Source organism: Amphiura filiformis, chromosome 8 (genome assembly GCF_039555335.1).
Source record: "Amphiura filiformis chromosome 8, Afil_fr2py, whole genome shotgun sequence".
In the NCBI taxonomy this organism is placed as follows: domain Eukaryota; kingdom Metazoa; phylum Echinodermata; class Ophiuroidea; order Amphilepidida; family Amphiuridae; genus Amphiura; species Amphiura filiformis.
The window spans coordinates 58,309,122-58,322,045 of record NC_092635.1 but is presented as its reverse complement, the minus strand read 5'-3'; the positions used below and the strand labels follow the sequence as shown (position 1 = coordinate 58,322,045).

Here is a 12,924-nt window from a genome sequence, read left to right as displayed (position 1 = left end):
TTTCTGCTGGTTACGCACGAGATAAAAGCACCGAGTTTGACATTTTCAGAGCATGAAGGGAAAAAGGGTAAAATAAAAAACGGAAATTCTGACAAAACTATAATATATAGACCCACACGATGTGCTTTACAGAGGTGGGAAATATCTTTCTTTAGCAAACTATATTAGTTTGAGACGCTAAAAATCAATTCCGTAAAAAGCTCAGAGGCGAACTCAAGGCCTATAAAAATCAAAAATATCACACTAAAAGATACAATTTGATGCTTAATTTTAACACCAGGATTTAAAAAAAAATGTATATCCAAGCACCAAGTTTTTAACTGACATTACTGAAGAAAAAAAAAAAAATATTGCTTTATATTTGACCGAGAAAATTAATTTCATAGCAAAAGGTGTATCTCTGAATTGTGCTGATTTTAACATGTATCGATCGACTTTTAAGCGCGACTAAGCATTTCTAAAGAATCGGTTGTCCAGGTAGGTGACTGATACCATGTTTTGTATAAAATGAGTAACACATTTCAGAATGTTGCCTCTTTACAGGGCTCATCCAGATGTAAGATTATTATATCAGGCGTTTAAAAGACACAGACGACTTGTAACAGGAAAGGTCAACAAAGATATTGTGCAGAAATATAACAAAACAGAAAAGGTGAGATCAGTTAATATGTTAAGGGGGTACTACACCCCTGCCCAAATTTGTGCCTATTTTTGCATTTTTCTTAAACATTTTAGCGCATTGGGGACAAGTAAGATATGTATTATAGGGGCAAGGACTACATGTACAACAACTGCACTGGAAATTTTTATTTCAGCACAGACAACAGTTGTGGAGTTACAGTCAAAAATGAGGGAAAACCAATATTTGATCAATAAATCAATAACTACTTATTGAGTTGCTGAATTTTCAGTACAGTAGTTGTAGTCCTTGCCCCTATAATATACATATCTTACTTGTCACCAATGTGCTATAATTTTTGAGCAAAATGCAAAAATAGGCAAAAAATTGACCAGGGGTGTTGTACCCCCTTAAAAAAGTTACTAATTGGTTCAATTGAACTGTATGGATCTAATTTCAAAATTTTTAAAACCATTTTAATTTGTAAGTGCCAAAACTGTGAACATCCAAACTCAATGAACATAGATTTGAAATTAAACCATTGTAATAAGCAGGCCTTAAGTGCTAAAACTGTGAACCATCCAAACTCATGAACTTGGAGATTGAAATGTTTCCTTCCAAATACTTTTTAAAGCTGGGTCCTACATAAATAGTTTCACTAAGACGACACAACAAAAATGCTGATGTAAAAAATATGTATATTGTTTGAACGTAATGCCCGCCATTGTGGTGTTTTATTTTTCCCTCCTTGCAGTTTACATGATACACAAGTAAAAAAACAAAGTGGCTGTAAAAAAATAGAAACTAAAATATCTGACAGATAACCATAATTTAGAAACCTGGTTGTCAAGATATCTAGTACGGTACATATATGTACTACACACCCCACATTTGTCATTTTTGCAATAATAAAATAATGTCACTATATGGAGTCCCCACCCAGCCACGCATCTGTAAGTTCATCGAAGTATCCTGCGCTATCTTCCAATCACTCAGTCCTGTCAAGACTGCCACAATCATAATTGACAACCTCATGGTGAAAAGCAGGGGTAGCGCAAGAACTAAACACTCCAGTGTCCGCAGGGACCCCCGAACTTGAAGAAAATTAAAAAGTGGGGCGTCCGGAGTAGAGTTTGGCGAGTCTGAGTTGCATAAATGCAGCATAAATAGTATGTCTGCAATAGTGCTAGATTGAAAAACGGGGGTTCTGCTGGGACCCCTGAACTTGCAGAAAATTTAAAAACAGGGGGTCCGAACTCTATTTTAGTGGGTCCGGGACCCCAAAAAGCAACCTAGCGCTACCCTAGGTGAAAAGGTGAGCGCGTGCGAAGAGGACGTCCCCGTCTAGTCTTCGACACTAACGCACTTATACCAATTTGAACTGGAGTCAGATATGGAATCAAACTCATCACATGTTATCTGTAGATATGCTTGTGGTCTCAGAATGAATCATTACATTACTTTGGTTTTGTCTTAAACACAGGATGGTACACATGCCAAAGTAGGAGATCAACATTTAGAAGATGCTGTGCAATTTTTAGAAGAAAAAGAAGAGGAAGTGAAGGGGGTAAGTATATGTTATTCTAATCGAAATTCATACTCCATTTGTGGAAGATATGACCTTAATCTCACTGCCACACACAGGGGTGTAGAATTCAAATTCACACTCTTCCTAATGTCTTTTAGCAGAGATGCCAACCCTCCCTATTTAATAGCGATGCTCCCTATTTTTGGAAACGTTTTTGTCCATTTTGACACCCAAATTTGGCAACCTCCCTATTTCTAACAAGTTATGTGCCATTGAAGTTGCATGTAATTTTGAAAACCTCCCTATTTTTTGTTTGAATCCTCCCTATTTTCTGGATGTTAATGTTGGCATCTCTGTAGTAGGTGTATGGATAAATTGGATATCAACCTGAATAGCCCAAATTTATTAAGGAAATCAACTGCAAGCAGCTTTACTGCAGATTTACTAACTGTCTGTATAATTAATTCTCGGACGGAACATGTACATTTAGAAGCAACATGTTTGTCCCACACACTTATGATGCACCCCTGTACACATGACCACTGTAATTGATCAACGTTAAGATCAAGAGCTTAGGCTGCCAGCCGTGTAAGGAATGTCTTACACACCCAGTTTTTGCCCACATGGCCTATACTTTGTACACAAATCTTAAATTTACACACCCAGTTTTTTTTTACACACCCAAACCTTCAAATCCTGCCTTAGAGACCCTGATTAAGATCACACAATGCAATGTTCCAAGCAATGTGATGTGTAATTTTTCACCAACAAGACATGAAGTAAATCACTATAATTTGGAACATGAATTATGCGGGATTAAACTGTGAACAAAGTTTGGCAGACTCAGAATATTAGAAGATTTTTCAACAGAAAAGAAGACTCAATATTATTTTGAATTAAGAGAATAAACTTGGAAGTGAAATGAAATCTGTGAGTTGGGTTTGGTGAAGACATTTATGAGCCAGGCTAGGTTGTACAAATAAGTACATGTTTTAAGGCATGTGAGTGCGATAGCACACCACGGAACACCTTAAATCACCCGTCCAAGTGCGATTTATAGCGCACCTCAATTCCTAAACTTCTTTCTTACTGAGTGCAATTTAATAGCACACCTGACAGTCCGCCACAACATTTCCAGAAGTTGTAGCACTAGCACACCTGTTATTTCAAAACTCAACCCCTGATATACACCGTTCCCAACATAATCAGAGGGTGTATGAGTATGACAGGAGTGGTGTATATGTACCAGATTCTCAAGTTGCACCATGATCCACCATAATTGTAAATATAGGACTGAATAAGCCTACATGTATGAATATTTATCCCATTGAGTATTGTGTCGCTGTGCCATGAGTATAGATCTCTTCTTAGACACTGGTCTATATAGTGCACAGCAGTTTTCATTGTTTGTTTTTATTAAAAAGTAACATAACTTTGTAAACTTTCATTACAGAGGCTGCAGGAGACACAAGCTGACATAAAATCATTGGAAAAGGAAATCAAAAGGTATAGTCATTTCAGTGATACAAATTACATTAGCTTTTTCAGTTTTTTTTAAAAAAGTATTTACTTGAAATTATAGGTGTATACAAATTACATCGGTATTAAATGAAATCTTATGAATGTCATATTTTGTCTGCTGCTCAGTGCAAATTCCAAAAGAAACACCATATTCTCACCAACATTTTCATGTGATGATTTGTTTTATGTCATAGTAAGAATCAATTTCTTGATTGATGCTGAATCTGAAACTTTGATCATCAGTAGAAAATAGTCAACAATAATACAATTAATAATTTGATTCTGGTCCGATTATGGCGAGCAAGCTATGGCGAGCATGCCAAAATTTGTTAGCCGTACACCACTGATTATAACAAGTGAAAGGGTACATTTGTGAAACAGAACAAATGAAAGGGTACATTTGTTTTATAATACATTCTTATTCAATGGGTGTGTCTTGTAAAGAATTCACATAATTTGATTGGTTATCTGGTGTATAATATGATAATATCTCACAATAGTTGATAGTGATATTAGTCAGGGCGCGCGCCGCCACGCAACGGCGGCACGCTTGTTACTCCTCAATGATCGCGCGATAATGCGTCAGCGTAATACACGTGCGAGAACTAAGAAAAAGATTCGGTGGCTTAGATGTTCGTGATGGTTTCGTTCATTTAAAACAACGGGATGTCCTCACAAAAGTAACTTTATTTTTTCTGAAAAATGCAGTTTTCTCATAAAAATTACATTAAAACTGAATAAGAATGAGAATAATATTTGATTTTACAGATTACAGATACAGACAAGCTATGGCGAGCATGCCCAAATTTGTTAGCAGTCGGGGAGGGGGGTCGTGGCTCTACCACTTTCAAAAACCTGCGTACACCACTGATTATAACAGAACAAGTGAAATGGTACATTTGTTTTATAATATAATATTTGATTTTACAGATTAACCAAGAGTGTTGAAGACAACAGTTTAGCAGATGTTCTTCCACAGGATTTCAGTACAGAAAGTATTCAGGTAAACTAAGTCGAAAGAACCAACAAATGTAAATCAAGCGTTGAAATGTTTTCAGCATGGGGGGACTTAACACAAATGACCATATGGGTATGCTCCCCTGGAAAGAACCCAGTTTTTGGACAGCACTGCTCCCAAAGGCCCCTTGAATTTTACCCTTATTAAGATAATTTCAGCTCTAGAAGGCCCAATTAATTGCTAATTCCTCACATTTTTAGTTTTTTCAGGTTTACTGATTTTCAACCAGAAACCAAGAAAGGCCCTTGATTTTTACCGTTCGCAGCTCCGAAAGACCCCAGTTTTGGGCGATTTTTGAAACCAGATTTAATCCAAGAAAGACACTTCATTTTGACCATTCGCAGCTCCGAAAGACCCCTTTTCCTTTTCTTCAGGCGACTTTAAACCAGAAACCAAGGAAGACTCTTGATTTTGACCGTTTGCAACTCTGAAAGACCCCCCCCCCTCAGCGCCCAAAGACCCACTACCTCAAAATTCGAGTGAAGCATACCCAGATTACCCACCAAAAATTGATGATGTGCCCCCAGGTTATACATATATGACACGGTCAAGGGAAATGGGTCGGATGTCGCTAATATTGATAAGTGTTAAAATTCTTTTGTTTTATATTGTTTTCAGCGATTGATAAATTGATGTAACTTTGCAAAGAAAAGTCGTATCAACATGGGGTTTTCAGTTTCAGAAAGCTCTAAATGTCCTCTTCAGGAACATATGTAAAACTCATTTTCGACCAGGGTGGACATGTGACTCATTCCCCTTGATCATGTCACATATAGTGAAAAATACAGTTGTACTTTAATGCTTGCACATACCCCTTCCCTTCATTGCTGGTAAACCTACAGGTTAAACACCATTACTAGTAATTAGAGCTGGGCAGTACTTGAAAAAGAAAGAGGGATCTGAAAAAGGTGCTTAAAACTTAAAAGTCACTGAAAAATAAAAGAGTAACTTGCAGAAATGACATTATTTTATGTTAATTGGACCTTGCTTTCTCGTTTGACATCCTGTTCATGAAAATCGAGCAAGAATGGACCAAGATATGTGCCTCAAACCCCAAAATCGAAAGTTGCAATTTTAATAATTCAATTGTGCCTGTTGCACTGTGTGCTAACTGCTTTATTGATCGGCCCGTGGTGCTTGTGAACAACACAACGATGCATCCCATTGAAAATTGTTGAAATCGCAACTTTTAATTTTGGGGTTTGAGAGTTTGGAGGCGCATGTCGTGGTCAATTCTTGTTCAATTTTTACGAACAGGGTGTCAAGTGAGAAAGCAAGGTCCAATTAACAAAATGTATATTTCAGAATAATCCAAAATGATCAGGTTGTTGAACAGCAAGGATGACTATAACTGACAAGTTTCTTTTTGTGCCTGGTGTATATGAATGTTTCCATACAGTTTTTCAATGCATTTTATGTAATAAATGTCTATGAAAATTGTATTCTTATTCAAATTGCCTGTTTTTTTTAAATTTCCATCATTAGCCCCCATTACCACCACCCCACCCCACCACCCCAGAGGAGAGGGTCTTTTTTAATGCTGAATTACAGTATTTTTATAGTGCTAAAGTAGAACTGACCACAATGGAAATGAAAGTGTTTAAAGCTTTCAAAGTGGGACCATGTAATCAAAATAGTGAGCGTAACGCGAGTCACGTAACGCGAGTCACGCACCAATTTAGCTCAAGTTGGCCATTTTAAAAATACCAATCTCAAATATAATTGGTGTTTGTTTCTGAGAATACAGCTGAGATATAAGGTAATTACTTAGTGGTATAAACTTTTGTCTGCAGCTGTTTGTTTGAGGAGAAATATTGAACAAGTAAAAGCCTAATTTTGAAGGTGTAATTTTTCGTAACGCGAGTTACAATCACATTTTTTTCTAATAAATGTTTCACCTAGTTATTTACAAAATTAAAGTTTATGTGATTTGATACACTGGGTCAGTAAGTACATGTGGAGAGAAGATGAATAAACCAACTCCTTGTTCAATTGTATTTATATGACATTGAATGTGCTGATTTTATCAAAAATGTAACACGAGTAACATGGAATTGCCCAAACCTCTATCAAGAATATGCACTATTTTCCAGATTTTTTGAGTAAAAGCACCCTCTCTCTAAACCAGTTTTTGATAATTATAATCCTCATTTATACCAAAAAGCCTGAAAATGCAATATGCCGTGTGTGGGTCCTGTATCTCCTTTCCACAAAGGACCCCCCCCCCCCCAAGTTTTGCTCTGCATAAACAAGTGAATGATTCCTTCTTTCAGTTGTTATTTCATAAAACTAATGCCACTCATTGTACATTGTATCATCTCCCTAAACAGAAACTCTATGATGCTCTAAAGAAGAGGTAGCAGGAATGGACGGACACTCCAGACAAATGCAGAAAGTATATCAAAATGCATGATACATACGAGTACATGTACATAATTTTAATGTAAATGGTGCTACTGATGTCATCAGACAAATATTCACTACTCCCCATTCCAGAAAAATACAGCACTAATTTTTTGGGATTAAAAAAATATTATCCTGTTTTGCCAAATGAAACATAGCTAAATCCTAATCATTTAGTTAGTTCTAATTGGCAATAAAAATTAAATTTCACTGTTTGGCCAAAGTTATGAATTAAGGGCCCAAAACATACATATTTAGGGTGTTTTTCACATGCTGTGACAATCAAGTCTAAAGACTTGTAATTAGTCTAATTTCAATTTATGCATTTTTTAGAAAAGGCATATAATTCATTCTTATAACCAATCATTAATCAAAGTAACCCGAAAATTAGAGCAAAATTTTGAAATTACTCAAGATTTTGAATGCATAGACTTGTTCCAAGTCTTTGATTTTTGTGACTTTAATTGATAGTCAAAAAACATGCCAAAAATGCATGTTTTTGGCTGTTTTGTTCAAGAAATTAGTAAAATAATGAACTTTTTCTTTTATCTCCAGTTAGTACTAAATGAATGATTAAAATTTTCATTTAGTAGAACTTGATAATATTTTTTTAAAACCCAAAATATTAGTCCTGCATTTCTCTGGAATGGGGATTATTAAAGACCTAACATGTTATTGCATCTGTTGACTGCATCAGAGATCATGGTTATATTTTTAGTATCAGGTTTTTGTATTGAAAGTAGACTATAGTTGTGTTTTGGTGAACATGTATAATTTCAGTTCACAAAGACCTGGGGAGCACTTGTATTCTGCGTTGAATATGATGCTCATGTGTGAATGGTTGTTTCTCACTGGCAAGCAAACACATACATCGTTCAATGAGGGCGTCAAAAACCTGGGGGGGGGGCACTTAACACAAATGACCATGCAGGTATGTTCCCCTGGAAAGACCCCCCTTTTTGGATTTCGCAGCTCCAAAAGACCCCCTATATTTGACCAAAATAGAACTCTTAACAGATCCTTGATTATGATAATTTCAGCTCTAAAAGACCCCAAAATTGCCCATTCCTCATATTTCTGACGATTTTCAACCAAAAAGCCAAGAAAGACCCTTGATTTTGACTGTTCCCAGCTCCAAAAGTCCCCATTTTACTTGTTCGCAGCCCTGTTCGCTGCTCCAAAAGACCTCCTTTTACCAGTACGTTGTCAGTTCCCAAAGACCCACCACCTCAAAATTCTGGGGGAACATACCCACCAAAATTTTTTGATCTGTGTTACAAATTGATGATTTCTGTGATTTTCTGTTTCCACTATAAAGCACTGAAAAGTTAAAACTAACTTGTTTTAAAAGTGTATGGCCAGAATCTTGCATTGTATGCCTAAAATTAATGCTAGAATGGATTGTTTAATGGTTGATTACTGCTAAATAATCACTTTCCTTTTTTGTTTTATTTTGCAAATCAACACAAAAGTTAGACATTTTACACAGTTTTCACTATTTTGTGGCATTTTCAAATTTCCGTGAGCAACCCCCGAATTCTGTGAGTTTTTCCGTATCGCGGAGAAATCGTGGCTTAACGCATACTGGGCAGATAAACTAGAAATTGGCAAACAGATATTGGCCATATTGGAGCATACTTAATTGTTTCATAAAATGGAGATGTCAGTACTAAACAACTAAGGATCCATTTCACTATAAGGGGTTGTGCAATAATTATGTGTGCCCCAGACTGGTGAATTATAAAGATTTTTTGGCTGGCCAAAACTGGGAGGGGGAGCAAGCAATTTTTGGCAAAGATACTTGGGCACCGTTTTGATATTATGCCCCGAAAGGCATAGAAACATGTTTGGAAAATTTACAATATGCAAAATGTTCTGCTTGCTTGATCATTGCATAATTAAACAATTTCAGGTTTTTAATAAATTGTGGTTCCCCAATATCTAGCATGTGTAAAGATTTTTGGCATGTCGAAAAGGAGGGGCAAATATTTTTTTGGCATTTTGCAACTTTTGGCAGACCATGCATTTTGAGAATTAACCATCCTGGGGTGCGCATAATTATTGCATTTTTGTCAAAACATTCAACAGTTACCCAAATTCGGTTCCGTCAGGATTCTGATATATTTCGCATCTAGGCACTATTTTTTATTGGGACTATGAAGGGTTACACCAAATGCTGAAGGATTTGGTGGTGTGCTACCTAATAAAAGGGTATTTGTAACTTGGAAATGGTTACAAAGGGTTAATGGTTTAGCAAATAAAATCAATGTTAAAGGTGGTTTCAAATCTTGAAGATGTACAGTTAATGAGATTATGGGTTATATTGAATTTATGTAAAAAAACAATTTCTACATTTTATAGCATTGTTTAAGTTTTATAATAATTTCTACATTCTATAACATAATGTTTAAGGTTTATTTTGTTAATAGTTTTGACAGTGAATTTGAGATGAATAAACTGAACCAAAGAAACAACATGTTACATGTTCTAACTCTCTTCACATAGGTGTCGACTGCAGATGAAAAATGTATTAGAATGAGTACAAACAAGCCTAGTATTGCAATGTTCAGTGGTTCTTAAGGTAGCTTGAAGCCTATGGCTAGCATGTAGACTGTAGAGCATATACATATGGTAATGGAAGATTGGTTGTATAGCTTTGGTAACGACAGTTCAATTTTGTTGTGAGAATCAGGGAGTTTAGTTTTGTATAGACCTTTTCATATCGTGAATCGGCATCGGATATGTTCGCAAAATAATCACATGGACGCGAGCGTCTTTACATGCCAGCGTAAATACACATAAACGCTGTGTATTGACGCAACGCACAACTGGCGTAAGTGCGCGCCCAAGAACTGCGTATGATGAATCACTTCGGAAAACTTTGATATGAAAAGGTATTCATGCAACAATATTGAAAATCATTGTTGATTCTCCTAAAACTTCTACAGTAAGAATCAGATTCGTGAAATCTGATCTGAAATTTTACCTGGATGACTCTGTACAAATGCATATCTAAGCAATGTACATTTTCAGGATTTTTTTTGCCATTTCAAGATTTTTTGACATCACTGACTGGCATCTGTGCAGTGTACTTTTTATCACTGCAGTGCACTTTTACAGGGCTGTCAACTCTCACGCATTGGCCGTGAGTCTCACGCATTGGGTCACTTTCTCACACCAAGGTAGTATAATCTCACGCAAAAAGCTGGAAAATGAGTAAAATCTCACGGATTGTCAAAATAATACGCCAAGGTAGTATAATCTCACGCCTAGGTTGTAAATCTCACGCAAAAAGCTGGAAAATGAGTAAAATCAAACGCATTGTCAAAATAATTTGTTTCAAAATATCCTGTGAGACAGAAAACAATTATATTGTATATTGCATCCGGGTAATTTGCGAAAGCTGTATACTTACAATCCTCAATTTTGCATATTTTATCTCTCAAAAGTCTGATATAAATAATTAGCTACACCTGTCCTGTACATTTTCTGGTCATTTTAAGCCAAACTAATGGGGTAAAAATTAAGTGAAAATGAGGTAAAAATTAAGTTGAAGTGGCAAAGTTGTCTTATTTCGACGTATACCTTTACAAAGTTTGGTATTTAAAATAAATCGAAAAATATTTGACAAAATGCAAACTTGGAAAAAGACATGTGTAGTTTTATTTGTTTTATAGCATCACATGTCATTGCGTTCAGTCACAATGGTTTATTATGTAATGAGAACGTTTTAAACCCGTGTTAAAAGTTGCATCCGAGTCCGTAGGAGTCAACTCTCAAACAATACATGTACAGCAGGTCTGGCCTATTTATGTGCTTGTTAGAAAATCTGACTGCTATGGGCTCAGGTGCAACTTTTAAAACGGCCTCTTTTCTTACATAATTAACGCAATGTGTTACACTATAAATTGGTCCACAGGGGCAAAACAAATAGGGCTATACATATCTTTTTACATTTTGTAAAATATTTGTCAACTTATTCTAAAAAGTATTAGCGGGGGAACTTATGAGTTGTGCACCCTGTATAACTAAATGCTGATATAACTCCAGGTCTTGTGGGAATGGTCACACAGTCAAACATTATACACTAAGCCAAAAAGAAACTTATAATTTTTCACAAGGTCATATCTTAAAATCCTGTCTATCAAAATTCCGGGATCACATTCACAGGCGAAAAATTGGAACCCAGCCAAAGAAATCTGTTGCGCTGTGAATGTGGTCCAGGAAGGTGTTGCATGTCAGTGTATTTTGCTGTTGTGTCAGTTGGACAACTGTTTGGTTACTGACCAGTGTTTAGAGTAGAGTATTGAAGTAATCCTGTGTGCAATTTTTGTTCATTTTTATGGAGAGGATTTCAAGATATGACCTTGTGAAAAATTATATAAGTTTCTTTTTTGGCTTAGTGTATATACTGCACCAATAAAGTATCCTTAACACTTGGGAAAACTAATCACAATTTCAAAACTGAACAATATTGGGGTAAATTTGTTTTTTTTTTAATAGATGCACTATCTAATCCTGCACATTATGACACCACATTGAATCCAATGTGACTTCAAGAGGTAAAGTTACAAGCAATTAAAAGTGACAAACTGGCCTATACAAGGGGCAAAAAGATTCCAACAAGCGAAACAAAGAGAGACAACACAGTTTCTTCAATGAAGCGTTATTTAAAGCAGTTTTTATTTCAGTTTTTACTTCTCTGTACTTGTCATAATTTTCATTTTATTTGTCAGTTCTTTTGTTTCAGTTTTCTTTTGTTCCTTTTGTTTTAAATTAAAGCCAAACGCATAAATTAGCCATTCACCACTCTCACCAGATTTGTGGTCTGTGGAGTTTTGAATAGGCCAGTTTGTCACTTTTGAAATTGGACCTTCATCTAATCAAATGCATGTAACTTTACTTCTTGAAGTCACATTGGATTCAATGTGGTATCATAACGAGCAGGATTAGATAGTGCATTTATTTTAAAAAAAATTTACTCCAATATTGTTCAGTTTTGGAAATTGTGATTATTTAAGTGTAAGGATACTTTATTGGCGCAGTATATAACAGGGCTGTCAACTCTCACGCATTGGCCGTGAGACTCACGCATTGGGCCACTTTCTCACGGTCTCACGCCAAGGTAGTATAATCTCACGCCTAGGTAGTAAATCTCACGCAAAAAGCTGGAAAATTAGTAAAATCTCACGCATCATCATGAATAATGTGTTGCTCCTACCCCCCCTGCTTTTCACATTCTCGAGCGCTGTGGCTCAAATAATCATGGTACAAAATGAACATTGGAGTCGGCAAATCTCGGTACGACTCTGTCTCACGGCAAGCAATTCCAAAAAGTTGACAGCCCTGATATTAACCATCCAAGTGGGACTTCCATTGGATACTCCTCTTCCTTATAGTATTGATATCTTTATTTCTGGATACTGCCCACATTTTAAAGTCTATTTTATAGAGCAGAACAAGATGGTACCAAATAATGCCGTGTGGAATTTGTTCTAGTGATCAAAAACTAGTTAAATTTTTTATCCCTAGATGATTGCATTACATACTAAACAGGATTTTGTTAAATTATTGAATATTGACTGCCAAACTTTTACTTGTTAAGATTGTTACTGCTTATTTGCATGTGTGGGTACGTTCCATCCCGGGACGATTGTATGACATTTTACAGAGCGAGTTGTTATGAAGGACTTGTTTGACCTTTCCAAATTTTTAATTGGATATATTTTTATTGAAAGTCAACAACTGTGATGATGTCCTTTGTCGGCAAATTCAAAATGCAGTATTTAAGGGAGCTATCGCTATTTAAGCCAGGAAGGAACAGGATTTTCATAT

The 12,924-nt window shown here is 36.0% G+C and overlaps 1 protein-coding gene across 1 annotated transcript in view; it reads left to right on the top strand.

Moving 5' to 3' along the window:
- The window catches only part of LOC140159290 (uncharacterized), a 30,563-nt gene extending 22,207 nt beyond the window's left edge, over positions 1-8,356 (top strand). Inside the window, exons 2-6 of the mRNA XM_072182705.1 lie at positions 544-652; positions 2,103-2,186; positions 3,601-3,653; positions 4,599-4,671; positions 7,017-8,356. Coding sequence (XP_072038806.1) covers positions 544-652; positions 2,103-2,186; positions 3,601-3,653; positions 4,599-4,671; positions 7,017-7,046 — 349 coding nt within the window. The 3' untranslated portion in view covers positions 7,047-8,356. The remainder of the gene's footprint in view (positions 1-543; positions 653-2,102; positions 2,187-3,600; positions 3,654-4,598; positions 4,672-7,016) is intronic.
- Positions 8,357-12,924: the final 4,568 nt, after the last annotated feature.